The sequence below is a fragment of the Lepus europaeus genome, chromosome 14 (genome assembly GCF_033115175.1).
Source record: "Lepus europaeus isolate LE1 chromosome 14, mLepTim1.pri, whole genome shotgun sequence".
NCBI classification, from domain to species: Eukaryota; Metazoa; Chordata; class Mammalia; order Lagomorpha; family Leporidae; genus Lepus; species Lepus europaeus.
Window position 1 is genome coordinate 4,198,841 of NC_084840.1, and position 14,577 is coordinate 4,213,417.

The 14,577-nt window shown below is 42.4% G+C and overlaps 1 protein-coding gene across 2 annotated transcripts in view; it reads left to right on the forward strand.

The window, feature by feature from the left end:
• PLA2G4A (phospholipase A2 group IVA) overlaps positions 1 to 14,577 on the forward strand; it is a 150,518-nt gene that overhangs the window by 56,711 nt on the left and 79,230 nt on the right. For both annotated transcript variants that reach the window (XM_062211524.1, XM_062211525.1), the window contains 2 exons: positions 11,309 to 11,457; positions 12,429 to 12,542. In XM_062211524.1, the coding sequence (XP_062067508.1) occupies positions 11,309 to 11,457; positions 12,429 to 12,542 (263 nt within the window). The remainder of the gene's footprint in view (positions 1 to 11,308; positions 11,458 to 12,428; positions 12,543 to 14,577) is intronic.

Sequence of the window (14,577 nt, forward strand, 5' to 3'; positions counted from 1 at the left end):
AGAATTAATGAAATTTTTTCATGTTTTAAAGGATGATGATAGATTATAGATTATGATTTATAGATTGAAAAGAGGTAGCTAGGGGAATGTCAGTATTTCTAGATTAAATATAGAGCTGGGTTAATACCTGAGATACGTATGAGTGGAATGGCATGGAATTTGGAGAACAGTATTTCTGGAGAACAGATATTTTCTGTGAAACTTTTTTGTTCATTTTACTTTTTAAAATGATATATTTATTTATTTGAAAATCAGAGTTTACAGAGAAAGAGAGGAAGAGAAACACACACACACACACACACACGGGGAGAGAGGGAAAGAGAGAGAGAGCAAGAGAGAGAGAAGAGAGATCCTTCATCTACTTGTTCACTCCCCAAATAGCTGCAATAGCTGGAGCTGTCCAAAGCCAGGAGCCAGGAGCCTCCTCTGGGTCTCCCACGTTGGTGCAGGGACTCAAGGACTTGAGCCATCTTCCACTACTTTCCCAGGCCATAGCAGAGAGCTGGATCAGAAGTGGAGCAGCCAAAACTCTAAACTGGTGTCCATGTGGGGTGCCAATGTTGTAGGCGGTGACGTTACCCACTATGCTACAACACCGGCCCCTAAAACTTTTTAAATTTAAAGGGAGAAATTAGTATGAATAGGTGCATCTTGAAATGATAAGTATATTTTTCGAGTTGTGGGGAGGGGAACCTGAAAGATTATATCTCTTAGTACCCTTTTATTTTCCAAGGGAAGTGTAAGTCTGACTTAATCCCTCAAATGGGGAGTAGTGAGTAAGGCAGATGATCTGAAAAATTATAAAAGTTTGAGCAGCCATCTGAAAAAAAAAAGAAAGAAGAGGAGGAGTTAGTATGCTTTTTGTCAAGTTAAGAACTAAGTGGTTATTGGTCTATGCTAAAGTGGAGAATGTTCATTTCTTCTAAGAGCAGCTTAAATATTCATGTTAAATCAATTTAAAAAGTCTAAAAAGACTTGAAAGCCATTGAGTAAAGTGAGACTCGAGGGAACCAAGACCTCAGAGAAACGAAGTCATTGAAATAGTCTGAGTATTCCACAAGCCACGTTGCCTTCCCTTCAGTGCCAGCATCCGGGAAAGTTTGGGTGCTGACTGGGAGCTGGGAAGTAGCCAAGCAGTGAACAGGCAGGGAACCTAGCAGAGCTTTGGCGATCCCAGAGGACTGAATAAAAACTGGATTTCAAGATCAAGTGAGATGAAGTTGGGAGACCCAGCTCCCTGAGAGAGGGAAAGCTAAGCAGGCCTATCACGTCATTGTGAGGCAGTAGCCAAATTTTTAATGTGTGCAGAGGGCAACTGACTGAGAAGCAAACATTAAATGCCTGAAAAACAGAACAGTGATAAGAGAAAAAAATAAAAAGGAGACCAGAACTGCCCAGTGCAAACAAGCCTGATAAACACCCTGCACTCAGTTGGGAACCTCAGAATGGGAATAAACAAGAAGCAGATTAAGCTGTACAATGATTTAAATGAATTTAAGTTAATGTATTATATAGCAGGCGTTTCTCTTACTCTTTCTACCAGTCAGAAAATAGATCTAATTTGTCTAGAGTTCTTCATAAAAAGGTCTGTAATTCAATAAAGAAGTGACAGGCTTACCAAAAATGAAAATCAGGAAAAAGAAATATATCTACAAGTTTTAAATATGATCTTTAAAATAACCAAGAGTAATATGTTCCAAAAAATAGATGGCAAAGAGTTTTTCCAGGGAACTTTATGTATATAAAAGAATAAAATGGCAAATTTAGAAATAAAAAAATACAGTACTGAATTAAAAGCTTAGTATAGAGAGGTCTACTATAGCTAAGAGTTTAAAGGGGATCAGTGAGGGTGGTGCTGTGGCATAGTGGGATAAGCTGTGGGCTGTGGTGCCAGCATCCTGTGTGGACACCAGTTTGGATCCTGGCTGCTCCACTTCCTATCTGGCTCTCTGCTGGTGTACCCGAGGAAAACATCAGAGGATGACCCAAGTCCCTGGGCCCCTGCACCCATGTGGGAGACCCGGAGGAAACTCGTGACTCCTGGCTTTGGCCTGGCACAGCCCTGGCTGTTGTGGCCATTTGGGGAATGACCCAGCAGACAGAAAATCGATCTCTGTGTCTCTCCTTATCTCTCTCTGTAACTCTACCTTTCAAGTAAATAAATAAATCTTAAAAAAAAAAAAAAGGAATTGGTGAACTGAAAAATAGATCCATAGAAAATATCCAGACTGAAACACAAAGGTCAAAAAGGAAATAGAATATAGAACAAAAGCATAAGCAATATATGGGGACATGATAGCAAGCACTGGGGATGAAAGAGAGAATGGGAAGAAGCCATAGTTGAAGATTCTGTGTCTGAGAATTTTCTGTAACTGATCAAATATATTGAATCATGCATTGATTAGTGACAGGAATACATCCTGATAAATGTGTCATTAGGCAGTTCTGTTGTGCAGACATCATGGAGTATGCTTAGACAAGCCTGCATAGTGTAGGTCAATCACTAAGTGTGGCCCTTAGTGTAATAGTAGATGCCATGTACATGAGATTTAGGAGGCTGCTGCCAGTGCAACATGGCACACTGCTTACAGTAACCTTTCTTTTTCTTTTTTTTTTTTAAGATTTATTTACTTTGAAAGTCAGAGTTAGAGAGAGAGAGAGAGAAAGAGAGGGAGGGAGGGAGGGAGGGAGGGAGGGATCTTCCATTCACTGGTTCACTTCCCAGATGGCCACAACAGTAAAGTGGGCCAGCTGAAGTCATGAGCCATCTGGGTCTCCCATGTGGGTAGCAGGCACTCAAGGACTTGGGCCATCTTCTGCTGCTTTCTCAGGCCATTAGCAGGGAACAGGATTGGAAGTGGAGCAGCTGGGACATGAACTTGGCACCCACATGGGATGCTGGTAACCATTCTTTAATAAGAGAACAAGGGATGCACTTGAACAACAAAAGTGTAGTAAATGTGTAAACCAGTAGTAGTTGTTTATTATCATTATGGAGTATTATGGACTGTACCTAATTGTGTATCCTGTGCTATGCACTGGAGGTGCAGCCGTGCAGCAGGTTGGTTTCCAGCATCACCATCAGAATGTGTCGTGAGTCATGCTATGACATTATGATGGCTCCAGCGTCACTATTGAAATCCCACGGGACTGCTCTCACATGGGCCGTCTGTTATGCACTGAAGCATAGTTACGTGACATGCAACTGTGCCTATGGATGCTGTGACCCCAAGGATAAAGTGCAAGTTCCAGTATTGGGCGTATTATAGTAAAGCTGCTGAAAATGAAAATAGAAAAATCTTTTAAAAATATTTATTTATTTATTTGGAAGGCAGAGTTACACACAGAGAGTGAGTGCTCTCCATTTGCTGGTTCACTCCCTAGATGGTCACAATGGCCAGCACCAGGAGCTTCTTCTAGGTCTCCCACATGGGTGCAGGGGCCCAAGTACATGGACCGTCTTCTGCTGCTTTCCCATGTACTTTACCAGGGAGCTGGATTGGAAGTATTGGATGTACTGGAGAGCCAGGACGTGACCCAGTGCCCATATGGGATGCCAGCGTCTCGATGGCAACATTAGCTGCTATGGGATGGCAGCAGCCCTGGAAAAGCAAAGATCTTAAAAGACACATTCGAAAAAACAAAAGTCCGAGAGTAGATTTCTTAACAGGACAGACGAGCCATAAGATAACAGGTATTACCTTTGATGAAATGATAATCAAGAAGTTGAAAAATTAGAGGGCTTCGGTGTGGTGTTGGTACAAGCTCAAATGAACAGACATGCAGAAGCAGACTTGCATCTGTATAACTACTGATCAGTGCAGTTTGTATTTCAGCATAGGGGCTAAAGGCAGTATTCCCAGTAAATGATGCTGGACCTGTCAGTTCTAGATAGTGAAACTTAATCCCCGTTATATCATATACAGAAATTAATTCTATTTGGATTTTAGTCTTAAGGTAAAAACAAATATGCAAATAAAATTTCTGAGGAAATCAATGAGGGAGTATTTTATGACAGTGTAGTAATTAAAGTTTTCTTAAATAAAAGACAAAAAACAATTCATCAGGAAACACATGGCTATATTGGACTGCTTTAGAGCTCACTTCTCCCTCCCTCCCTTCCTTTCTATTTAAGATTTATTTATTTATTTGAAAGGCAGAGTTACGGAGTTGCAGAGGCAGAGAGAGCTCTTCATCCACTGGTTCACTCCCCAGATGATCGCAACAGCCAGAGCTGGCTGATCTGAAGCCAGGAGACAGGAGCTTCCTCCAGGTCTCCCATGAGGGTGCAAGGACCCAAGCACTTGGGCCATCTTCTACTGCTTTCCCAGGCCATAGCAGAGAGAGAGGATTGGAAGTGGAGCAACCAGGATTCAAGCCGGTGCCCATATGAGATGCTGGCACTACAGGTGGCAGCTTTACCACAGCGCTGGCCCCAGACCTCACTTTTTCTTAAAAAATACCATTGTAGTGAAGAGGTAAACCCCAGATTGAGAAAAATCTATTTCCAGCATACTTATTTCTGTCAGAGGACTGATATCCTGAATATATAAAGGACACTATAAATCAGTATTTAAAAAACCAACGAGAGCTTGGCCTTCACCCAAGAGAATATCCAGTGGGCCAACACACACATGAAGAAGTACTCAATCTTACACAGTTGTCAAAAACATGTGAATTAAATCCACACTAGGTGGTGGAGTCAATATACCTGATGGAATTGTGCATTAATTCTTCTGAATGTTTAAATAAGAGTAAACTATTGAATGTTGGGAGCAATTGCTACATTATAACTACTATCATTCAAGTATACAATGGCATGATAATTCCATGTCCAACTAATGTAATTTTTAAGAATTTCATAATAGAAATGTTTATGCATGCAAAAAGATATGTATAAAAGTGTCCATAGTGGCACCTTTCTTAATAGTCTAAATTGGGAACAATCTAACTTTTTATTAACTGTGGGATGGATAAATAATTGGTGTGGTACTCATCTCATGGATGTTTTACATCAGTAACAGTGAACAGATTATTCTGCACATAAAAATAGGGATGACTCTTCCAAACTTAACAGCGAGGAAAGGAAGCTAGACATAGTAGAGTGCAGACTGTATTATTGATTTTATAGATATTAAGATAAAAAGCAGGTGAAGATATTTATTGGTGATAGAAGAGAGGGTATGGATCCCTCTCACACAGGGAGGAGGGAACGGCTGCCGACATCCTGGTCCTGTTTTCTGTGCCTCTGGGGGTCAGCAAGCTTGGTGGACACAGCCTGCCTGCTCTTTTACCTCTGTATCTTAGCCGTAAACATTCCAGGTTTAAAAAGAACCGAATTGCTGCTGAAACTCATGCAAACTAGGTGGGACTAGTCATCCCTTTTCTAGTTTCTGACAGCAACTCAGCCAGCTGCATGTGGTTAAAGATGGGCTGCCCTGAAGGGTGCCAGGAGTGCTGCAGGTTTAATGACCGTGGTCCCCCAAATCATAGTGCTTCAAAGGAGCGACCACATCTGAGGATGGCGTGTGGAGGCATCTCTTTTGACAAATTATTATTTAATTTTTGGTCTTGCGGTGGCAATTCTCTTTTGGTGATAATTAAAGCATAATGCTGAGTGTCAGGCCATTGCCAGCAAACACCTCCACAGCTGCTTTATCCTGGGTTTGTTTCCACGTGACCACTTGAACATGTATTTCCTGGCTGGAGAGAAACAGGAGTGAGTGACTGATTGTGCTTAATTTAGTCTGTGGGAAGAACAACTTCTTATGGCAGGCCCTTGAGCTTGTTGCCTTCTCAGTGCCAAAATTCTTCTATTTTTTTTTTCGTGAGTGTTATTATACTAGTGTTTTTAATTCAATCAAATATTATTCCCCAAGCCCGTCATTTTTTTTTTTTTTTAAATATTTATTGGAGAAGCAGACTGGTCAAGTGAGCAAGCAAGCTCCTATCCTCTGGTTTACTCCCCATGCCTGTGAGACCTGAGGCCAGACTGGGGCCAACTCAAGAGCCAGGAGCACAATCCCGGTCTCCAGTGTGGGAGGCAGGAACCTAGTTACTTCAGCCATCATTGCCGCCTCCCAGGGTCTGTGTTGCTGGGACTCTTGCATCAGGAGCTAGAGCCAGGAACTGAACCCAAACACTTTGATGTGGAATGTGAGCTTTTTAACCACTAAGCTGAATGCCTGATTCAAGCTTATGTTAAATTGGGTGGACAATGTCATTGTGGCCAAGTTGTTAAAAATACAGCTTTCCAAGCACAGGACTAAGAATCTGAAGATGCAAGGGGTTTGTATTTTAATGAGCATCCTGGATTTCTGAAGGTTATTGAGTGAATTACATTTTGAGAAACACTGTTTGGGGTTCCCCATCATTGGGTCATAGCTATTTAGATTCATGCTTGGAGGGAGAATTCTTTTGCTGTTTATCATAAAAATCAAAATAGATTACTGATCACCTTTATTTTAGGCAAAGGGTTGAAATTGCTATTTAGTGAAGTGGAAATGAAAAAGCAAAAGGAATATTTAACATAGAATTAGAGTTTTAGGGGCTGGCATTGTGGCCCAGAGAGTTAAGCAACCTTCTGTAACAAAGGTATCACAAATGAACACTGGTTCCAGTGCTGGCTGCTCTACTTCCCATCCAACTCCCTGCTAAAGAACCTGGGAAAGCAGAGGAAGATGGCCCAAGTGCTAGGGCTCCTGCCACCCACGTGGGAGACCCAGATGGAGCTCCAGGCTCCTGGCTTTGGCCTGGCCCAGTCTTGGCCACTGCAGCCATTTCAGGAGTGAACCAGGGGATGGAAGATCTCTTTGTCTCTCCTTCTCTGTCACTCTGCCTTTCAAATAAATTAATACACTTTTTTAAAGACAGAACTAGGGATTTAGAAGTTGCCATCGGTTTCCATCACAAATCACGTACTCATAACTTGGGCAAAGCTGAAGTGACAGAGGGATCTGTTGTTACTTCAGGCAGTCACTCCTTAAACCATTGATGTTTGAGTGTGCATTTTACAACCACAGAATCCTGAAGCTAATTTTGGCACATGTAGTTTCATGTCATCTTTATGGGAACACAAAAGATTTGTATCCCACACCCCCAGCATTTTTGTTTGCCGAGATTTAGATTAAAGGGTGAGATGTAAGAGAGTTTCTGCCCACTCATTACAATTTTGCTTCCCCACCTGTTTGGCTGGAAACGATCAAGGTGAGGCTGATTTAGTGACTCAACACTTAATTGCCTGATAGCCATTAATTCACAAAGCCAGGAAATAAATATACAGGAGGGAAAACAATTCTTACATTTGACTTTTTCTTTCTTAGTGCATTTCTAGGAACCTGTCTAAAGCACTGAGCCATTTTGCTGTCAGAAACCCTTTGTGCAGCTTCCCACTGTGTTTGCTAGCAGGCCAAGACGGTGGTAGGTTATAGAAAGACAGTGAGCTGAGAGAGTGCCCACGGTAATCTGCTGTTAAACTGTGTCTTCAAACTGCTCTTCATCCTGTAGCTTCTGCCGCTGCAACAGATGTTTCTTGCTCCCCAAGATTAGCATTGGTGCACTTGCTGTATCGAAGTCTGCAGCTGCCAGTGGTTTCCCATGTCCATCACCCTTTGACATCTTAGCTTTGAAGTCTCTGGCTAAAGAAGCAAGAGGAGAAACTAGAACAATGGGCATTCTAGACCAACCATTTCCAACATTGATTTTATATTTTAAAGGAAAAATAAATACTAATAATCGGAAGTGACACTCCTAAACTGGCTTCTGTTGATATTTTGACATAGAAAATGGTGCACGCATCTTGTTTCCATGGTGCTTTCCTTTATCGCTTTGTCTGGGTTATAGTGTGTTGAAACACATGAGCTGTTCAGGATCCAAACAGGCTGGGCAGCCCACTCTCTGCCTGATGGATTCATGCCACTGCTACCTACTCTTTCCTATCAGGTTCCTTCCAAGGAACTCCACTTTCTGCTTTCTTTTCCTTGTTTGGTCCAAGGAGTCCTCTGCTTCCTCTGACTTAACGATTCAGATGAAGATACAATTTCAAAAGCCAGTTTTCCCACTGATGATTTGACCTAATTTGTGTGTAATCATTTGGGTGACTGAGTTACTAGTCACTGGCCTGGTGTACCTGCTTGTCTCTAGTTTACCTTGCCTCTAAAATTAGGTATTAGCATCTGACTCACTTCCATAATTTGAATCTGCCGTTCGGGGCTTGGCTTGCTATCCAAGCCACACTGACTTTTGACAGGCACTTCCTGCCATGTGGTGGGCACTCACATATTTGTTGAGTGAGCGAATGGTGTTTACCATTTGCGTGCCTCCCCTTCCCACACACTTTTCATTTCAGATTGGCTTTTACTTGGCTTTGCTTTTTCTAGTATTTCTGGGAAACAGATAGAAAAGAACCATATTCCTATGAAAAGGAAATGGCGCAACAGGGTGAAGAAGGGCTGTGTTGCTTTTCTCTTAATCTGAAGGGTCCATTGAATGATCTCGTTAACATCACACGTTTACTTCTGCTCAGAAGAGGAATACCAGTTTTTCTGAGTGGTCATCTGCACCTGCTCTGCTAGACCTGTCCATTTGTTTCTGGCTTGCGGTCCGAGCACTGGAGAGATGGCAGAAGCACGGTTCAGCCAGGGCCCCTGGTTGTGCTGTGCTGGAGTCACCTCGTGGCATGACCTGTCCTTGTTGGGTCCACGTCCCCTTGCCATGCTTCCCATGCAGTCTTTGTGTTTCCCAGTTTGTCTTTCCTGGGCCTGCGTGGCGTTGGCAAGGGCAGCATCTGCCTCTTTCTCATCTCTGAGGCAGGACATCAAATGCGTGACCAGAAGGTGACCCCCAGCAACCCGGGCTAGACTATTTGTTTATCAGTGCAGGATCTTAATCCCACTGTAGTTCTGTCATGGCCCCCAGGGCCTGAGGAGCCAGGCGTCTGTGTTCCCGTTAGAGGCCCAGGCAGGAGCAACGTTCTCGCTTTTGAGAGCTACTGCCAGGGTCAATGATGCTTGTGCTGCAAGCTGGAAAATCAAATAAAAGATGTTCCCAGGTGTTGATGCCTCCCTTGTACAGTTTCCCGCTTGAAAGAAAAAGGCAAAATTAAGATGAGCCTGATGACCCTGTAACAGAACTATAAGCAGTGTTTAGAAATTTAATGAAGGATGTCGGTCTTATTGTTTGATGACCACATGATTGTTGAAGGACAGGGCACATAGTTTTCTATGAAAATCAGTCGATAGCATAGAAACAGTTATTTTTGTTTCCAACTTTTTGCATTGCTTTATGTGGACCTCCGCCTCTCTCTCTCTCTCTCTCTCTCTCTCTCTCTCTGTTCCTCTCCCCACACCCTCACTTGCTCATGTTCTTTCACTCTGTCTCTTCTCTTTCTCCTCAAGTCCGTCTCTTTTTCAGTAGCAATCCATTCCTTATGATCTCATCTAATGACAGGAGCATGAGGCCACTGAGAGGATGATGGTTACGGTCACATGATCCAGGTTCAAGATCTTGCTCTGATACATGTTAGATGTGTGATGTTGGGCAGCTTACCTAACATGTCTAAGGTCCTGTTACCTCAACACTGCAATCTCTAAGGTCCTGTTATCTTACAGCAATGTTGTGAGATTTAAATGAGACTGGTGGCTGTAAGGTGCCTGAAGCACATCCTACTCATCATTTAGTTATTGGTTTCTGTGGTTATTAATTATAATGGCCTGGGCTGGATGTTTGGCATGGTGATTAGGATGCTGCTTGGGACACCCATGTCCTATATCAAATCATCTGGGTTGGAGTCCCACGTGGGATACCCAGAAGATTCTCCTGGCTCCTGGCTTCGGATCGGCTCAGCTCTGGCCATTGCTGCCAACTGGGAGTGAACCAGCAAATGGAAGACCTCTCTCTTGCTCTTTCTGTCTCCACCTCTCCTTCTCTTTCTGTGTAACTCTGACTTTCAAATAAATAAATAAATCTTAAAAAAAGACATAGATTGAGTTCTGAGCTCCTAGCTTTAGCCTGGCCCAGCCTTGGCTATTGGCAGGCATTTGGGGAGAGAACAATGGATGTAAGATCTCTCTCTCTCTTTCTCTTCTCTCTCTCTGTGTCTGTCTGTCTGCCTTTCAAATGATAAATGTTTAAAAGATTACAATAGCCACAGGAGAAAGACATTTTAAAGTGCATATTTGCTTTGTGTTGCTAGGCTCAGAAGAGTTAATGATGAGTAGATGAGATCCTTGCCCTTAATTTGTTTATAGTATGCAGGAAAAAAACAGAGAGATGTATAATTTCATCCAGAAATACAGCATGTGCAATGCTCTGAGATGCTGCAAGATTCAATGGAATCACTGCGGACAGAGTGGTCAATATTTATACTGATTGGTCATATCTCTCTATATAATACTTACACTGTGTTTGTATGTATATATGTATATAATTATACTGTGTTGGTGTGTATATATGTATATGTATATATACACAGGAGAAATTTAAATATTTCTTTTATTTGTAGTTGTTTCTTTTTTTAAAGAGATTTATTTATTTGAAAGGCAGAGTGACAGAAGGAGAATCTTCCACCTGCTGGTTCACTCTTCAGATGGCTACAGCAGCCAGGTCTGGGACATCCAGGTCTCCCACAAGGGTGGCAGTGGCCCAACTTGGGCCATCTTCTGATGCCTTCCCAGGCGGAAAAGGGAGCTGGATTGGTTACGTGGAGCAGCTGAAACTCCAACATGGGGTTCTGGCACCACAAGGGGCAGCTTAATCTGCTATGCCACAGTGTTGGCAATTTCTTTGTATTTCAGTGGACACACTTACTCAAGGGGGCCATTATGTAATACAGAAAAGGTAGTCATCTGAATGAATATGGTCATAATCAATACATATTGACTATCAGTATGGATGCCATAGAGTTGCTCAGTATACAACCAGTACAATTATACAATTCAACTTTATAACAGTAAACAATATTCCTTTTACAAATGACTTTGGTTGTTTTGCTTGGTAAACAGTAACCAGGGTGATGTTTCTGATGTAGTAGACATCATGACCTTGGGATGAAGGTCATGCTGTAGATAGATGGGTGAGATCATTCTTATCTTGTGGAAGCTGGACTAAGATGCTGACTGCAGAGGGGTGGAGAGAATCCTAATAAGTCAGTCAAGCAATGGTCTCCCCTCACAGGAGCATGATGTGTAGTGTGTGTGTAGCCAACGGTGTTCTTGTCTCAGATGTTATCTCGTCTCAGCTGTTTTGATTCGCTCGCTGCAGATCCATTGGCATGAATCACATTCCTGCTCTTTGTGCTTCCCGTCTGCAGTTGACACCCCAGATCCCTATGTGGAGCTTTTCATCTCCACAACCCCTGACAGCAGGAAGAGAACAAGACACTTCAATAATGACATAAACCCTGTGTGGAATGAGACCTTCGAGTTCATTTTGGATCCTAATCAGGAAAATGTTTTGGAGGTAAGTGAATCATGTGGGGGCTGCTCATGGTCATCACTCACGATGAGAGAAATGCTTGGCTTTGCTCCCTCACTGCCCCCCTTCCCCCGGCCACACTCAGCTGGAGAGCAGCTGGGCCACCTGGTAGACCAGTCCCTAGACCGTGCACATCAAGCCGTGGGAGTGTCCAGGGGAATGCAGCGGTGACGTGGGGCTGGGGACATGAGTGTCCTCCCCTTGTGTTTCGGAGAAAACATATCTTAGATGGCAGAACAGAATTACTTTTGTATGTTTGTTAAAAAAATTGTTTATTTATTTGAAAGAGTTCCAGAGAGAGGGAGAGAGGGAGAGAGGGAGAGACAGACAGAGATCCTCCATCCACTGGTTCACTCCCCAGATGGTCCTAGCAGCCAAGGCTGGGCCAGGCTGAAGCCAGGAGCTTCTTCTGGGTCTCCCATGGAGACCTCCCATGGAGGTGCAGTGACCCAAGAACTTGGGCCATTCTCCACTGCTTTCCCAGGTGCATTAGCAGGGAGCTGGATTGGAAATGGGGCAGCTGGGACTTGAACCAGCACCCATATGAGAAGCCGGCATCTCAGATGGCAACTTTACCCGCTATGCCACAACACTGGCCCCCAGAATTACTTTTAATTTCCTTTAAAATAAATTAAAATAGATTTTTCCCAAAGTAGTTGTATTGATTTTCTATGTTAATTTTTTCTTATATTCCAAAATAGAGAGAATATAAGATTTCATTTCTGAAAACATGATAATTAAATTGACCAGTCAGGATAATATAAGAAAAAATTATGATTTTTAAGCAAATAGAGTGTTCTGTAGGAAGGGATAGAAGTATTGTTATTTGTTAAATACTGGGGACTCAAATAATTACAACATTTGAGAATTTTTATTTTATAAATGTGATAGAGATTTTAGATATAATTTCCAAAGATCCTTGGGAAATTGCCTACTTGTGTTCCTTTACTTCATAGATCACATTGATGGATGCCAATTATGTCATGGATGAAACTCTAGGGACAGCAACATTTCCTGTATCTTCTATGAAAGTGGGGGAGAAGAAAGAGGTTCCTTTCATTTTCAACCAAGTAAGTAACAGAAGAATTGTCTTTAAAATTTATTCCAGGGTAAAATGTACTTATTCTAGTTTGATTTAAAACTTGAAAAGTTATATTTATATAATGTTTTATTTTTTAAAGATAAATTTTTATTCTTCCAGTTACTCCTTGTCATAATAATATTTTACTTTGCTTTGCTGTCTAAATTTGTTAGAGGTATTACACTAAATAGTACTGAGGCACTCATTTCTTGTTGCTTCAAATGGTAGCCTTGAGATTAAGCACTGGCTTTGGACTTCATTGACAGGTCTAGTTGAAACGTTTGGGAGGGCAAAATCTGAAAAGAATGGCAGAGATAGAGAGAGACAGAGAAAGAGAGAGAGAGAGAAGAGGGAGGAGAAAAACTTAAAGATATTGAAAAATACAAACTATTCCAAAATTGCATGCTATTTGACTGTAACCTATATTGACTATTACTATTTTTTTTTTTAAGGGAAAGTGTTTATAGGGGGAAACCCGACAAACTGGAGGGGAGGGGCAAAGAAGGAAAAAGAGAGAGAAGGAGAGTGTGAGAGAGAGATCAAGAGAGATCAAGAGACAGACAGAGAGAGAGACAGAGAGAGGGAGAGATCAGGAGACAAAGAGAAAGAGAGCCAGGTGTTCAGGAACAGGTCCTTTTAAAACTTTGCCGGGGGTGGGGGGCCGTGGGCAGGGAAGTAGGAGCAGCGAATCCCATTAGGATGGGGGTGGAGCTGACACTGGTGGTTGGGCCATGTGGTCACCTGACTTCCAGCAATGACGGCAGAGGCTAGAGCCTAGGATGGATTGACTATTACTTTTATCAGTACATGCATTTATTATTATGTATATTACTATAAATTAGGCCTCACTAGAGGTATATTTCTGTCTCATATATGTCTCAACTAGGGTCAAAGCAGTGAGTGGTCACAGGGTCTAGGTCATTGTGATCTTTTGTTTGTAGGTTTATTTCATTAGGGAAATGCCAGTTGTTTAGGAACAGTAAAAAACCTTAGGAAAATTATATGGAGAGAGCTTACTGGATAATGAGTTCTCTAAGAAACCAATTTAGTATTTGCAGTGAGAAATGTAACACTTGGTGGGCTGGTATTTTGGGGAGGTGCTGGCTAGGAAGTTAATTTATCATTAGATTGACTTTTCAGATCCTTTGTCCCAGAAATCTACCCATCCCTAACTATAACTGCCTCTTGTTACCATCCTGAGTGACTGCCTCTTCTTTGAATCCCCATGAATTGGGAATGAATTGTTTGCATTATCCAGTTTTCCATCTTCCCCCTATAAACTAGAGGCCCACTGGTTAGAAAAGCTGAAACATTGTTTATTCCTGACTGCCAGGTTCGTAAGTAGCTTGTGTTTATTAAGTGAACATACACTTTATTCAGAAAACAACCTAAACCCAAAGTACATCTTCTAAGAAATTTACTTGTTTTTATTTATTTGGATGGAAGACAGAGACATATGTACAGACAGATCTTCATCTGTTGGTTCAGTCTCCGAGTGCCTGCAGTAACCAAGGCTGGGCCAGGACAAAGCTAAGAGCCTAGAGCTCAAACCAGAGCTCCCACATGGGCACCAGGGACCCAAGTACTTGAGTCATCACCTGCTTTCTCCCAGAGTGTGCATTAAGAATCTGGAATCAAGGATGGAGCTGGAGTCGAATACAGAGACTCTGACATAGGGTGAGGGATAGCCTGTACTGTGTGATAATCACTCTGCCAAGGGCTTGCCTCTTGAGGGGCTCTTTCCCAGTCCATGCAACTGGAGTGACCCTCCAATCCCTGCACGCCCAGATGGTGCTAGGAAGTGTGTCCTCTCTCCAGTGACAATAGACCCACTGTGCACATTTCCATTGACCTCTTCACAGCTATTTCATTCATTCATTTTACAGTCACTTACTGAAGATCTACAGTGTGCCAGCCATTGTGTTTGTACGATGAGCAGGAAGATCAGGAAGTTCTTCCTCAGTTATCTTCATCTCTAGGGTGGAGGTGAGGTAGGAGTTGGAATGGGCAGTGGAGTAGAAGAT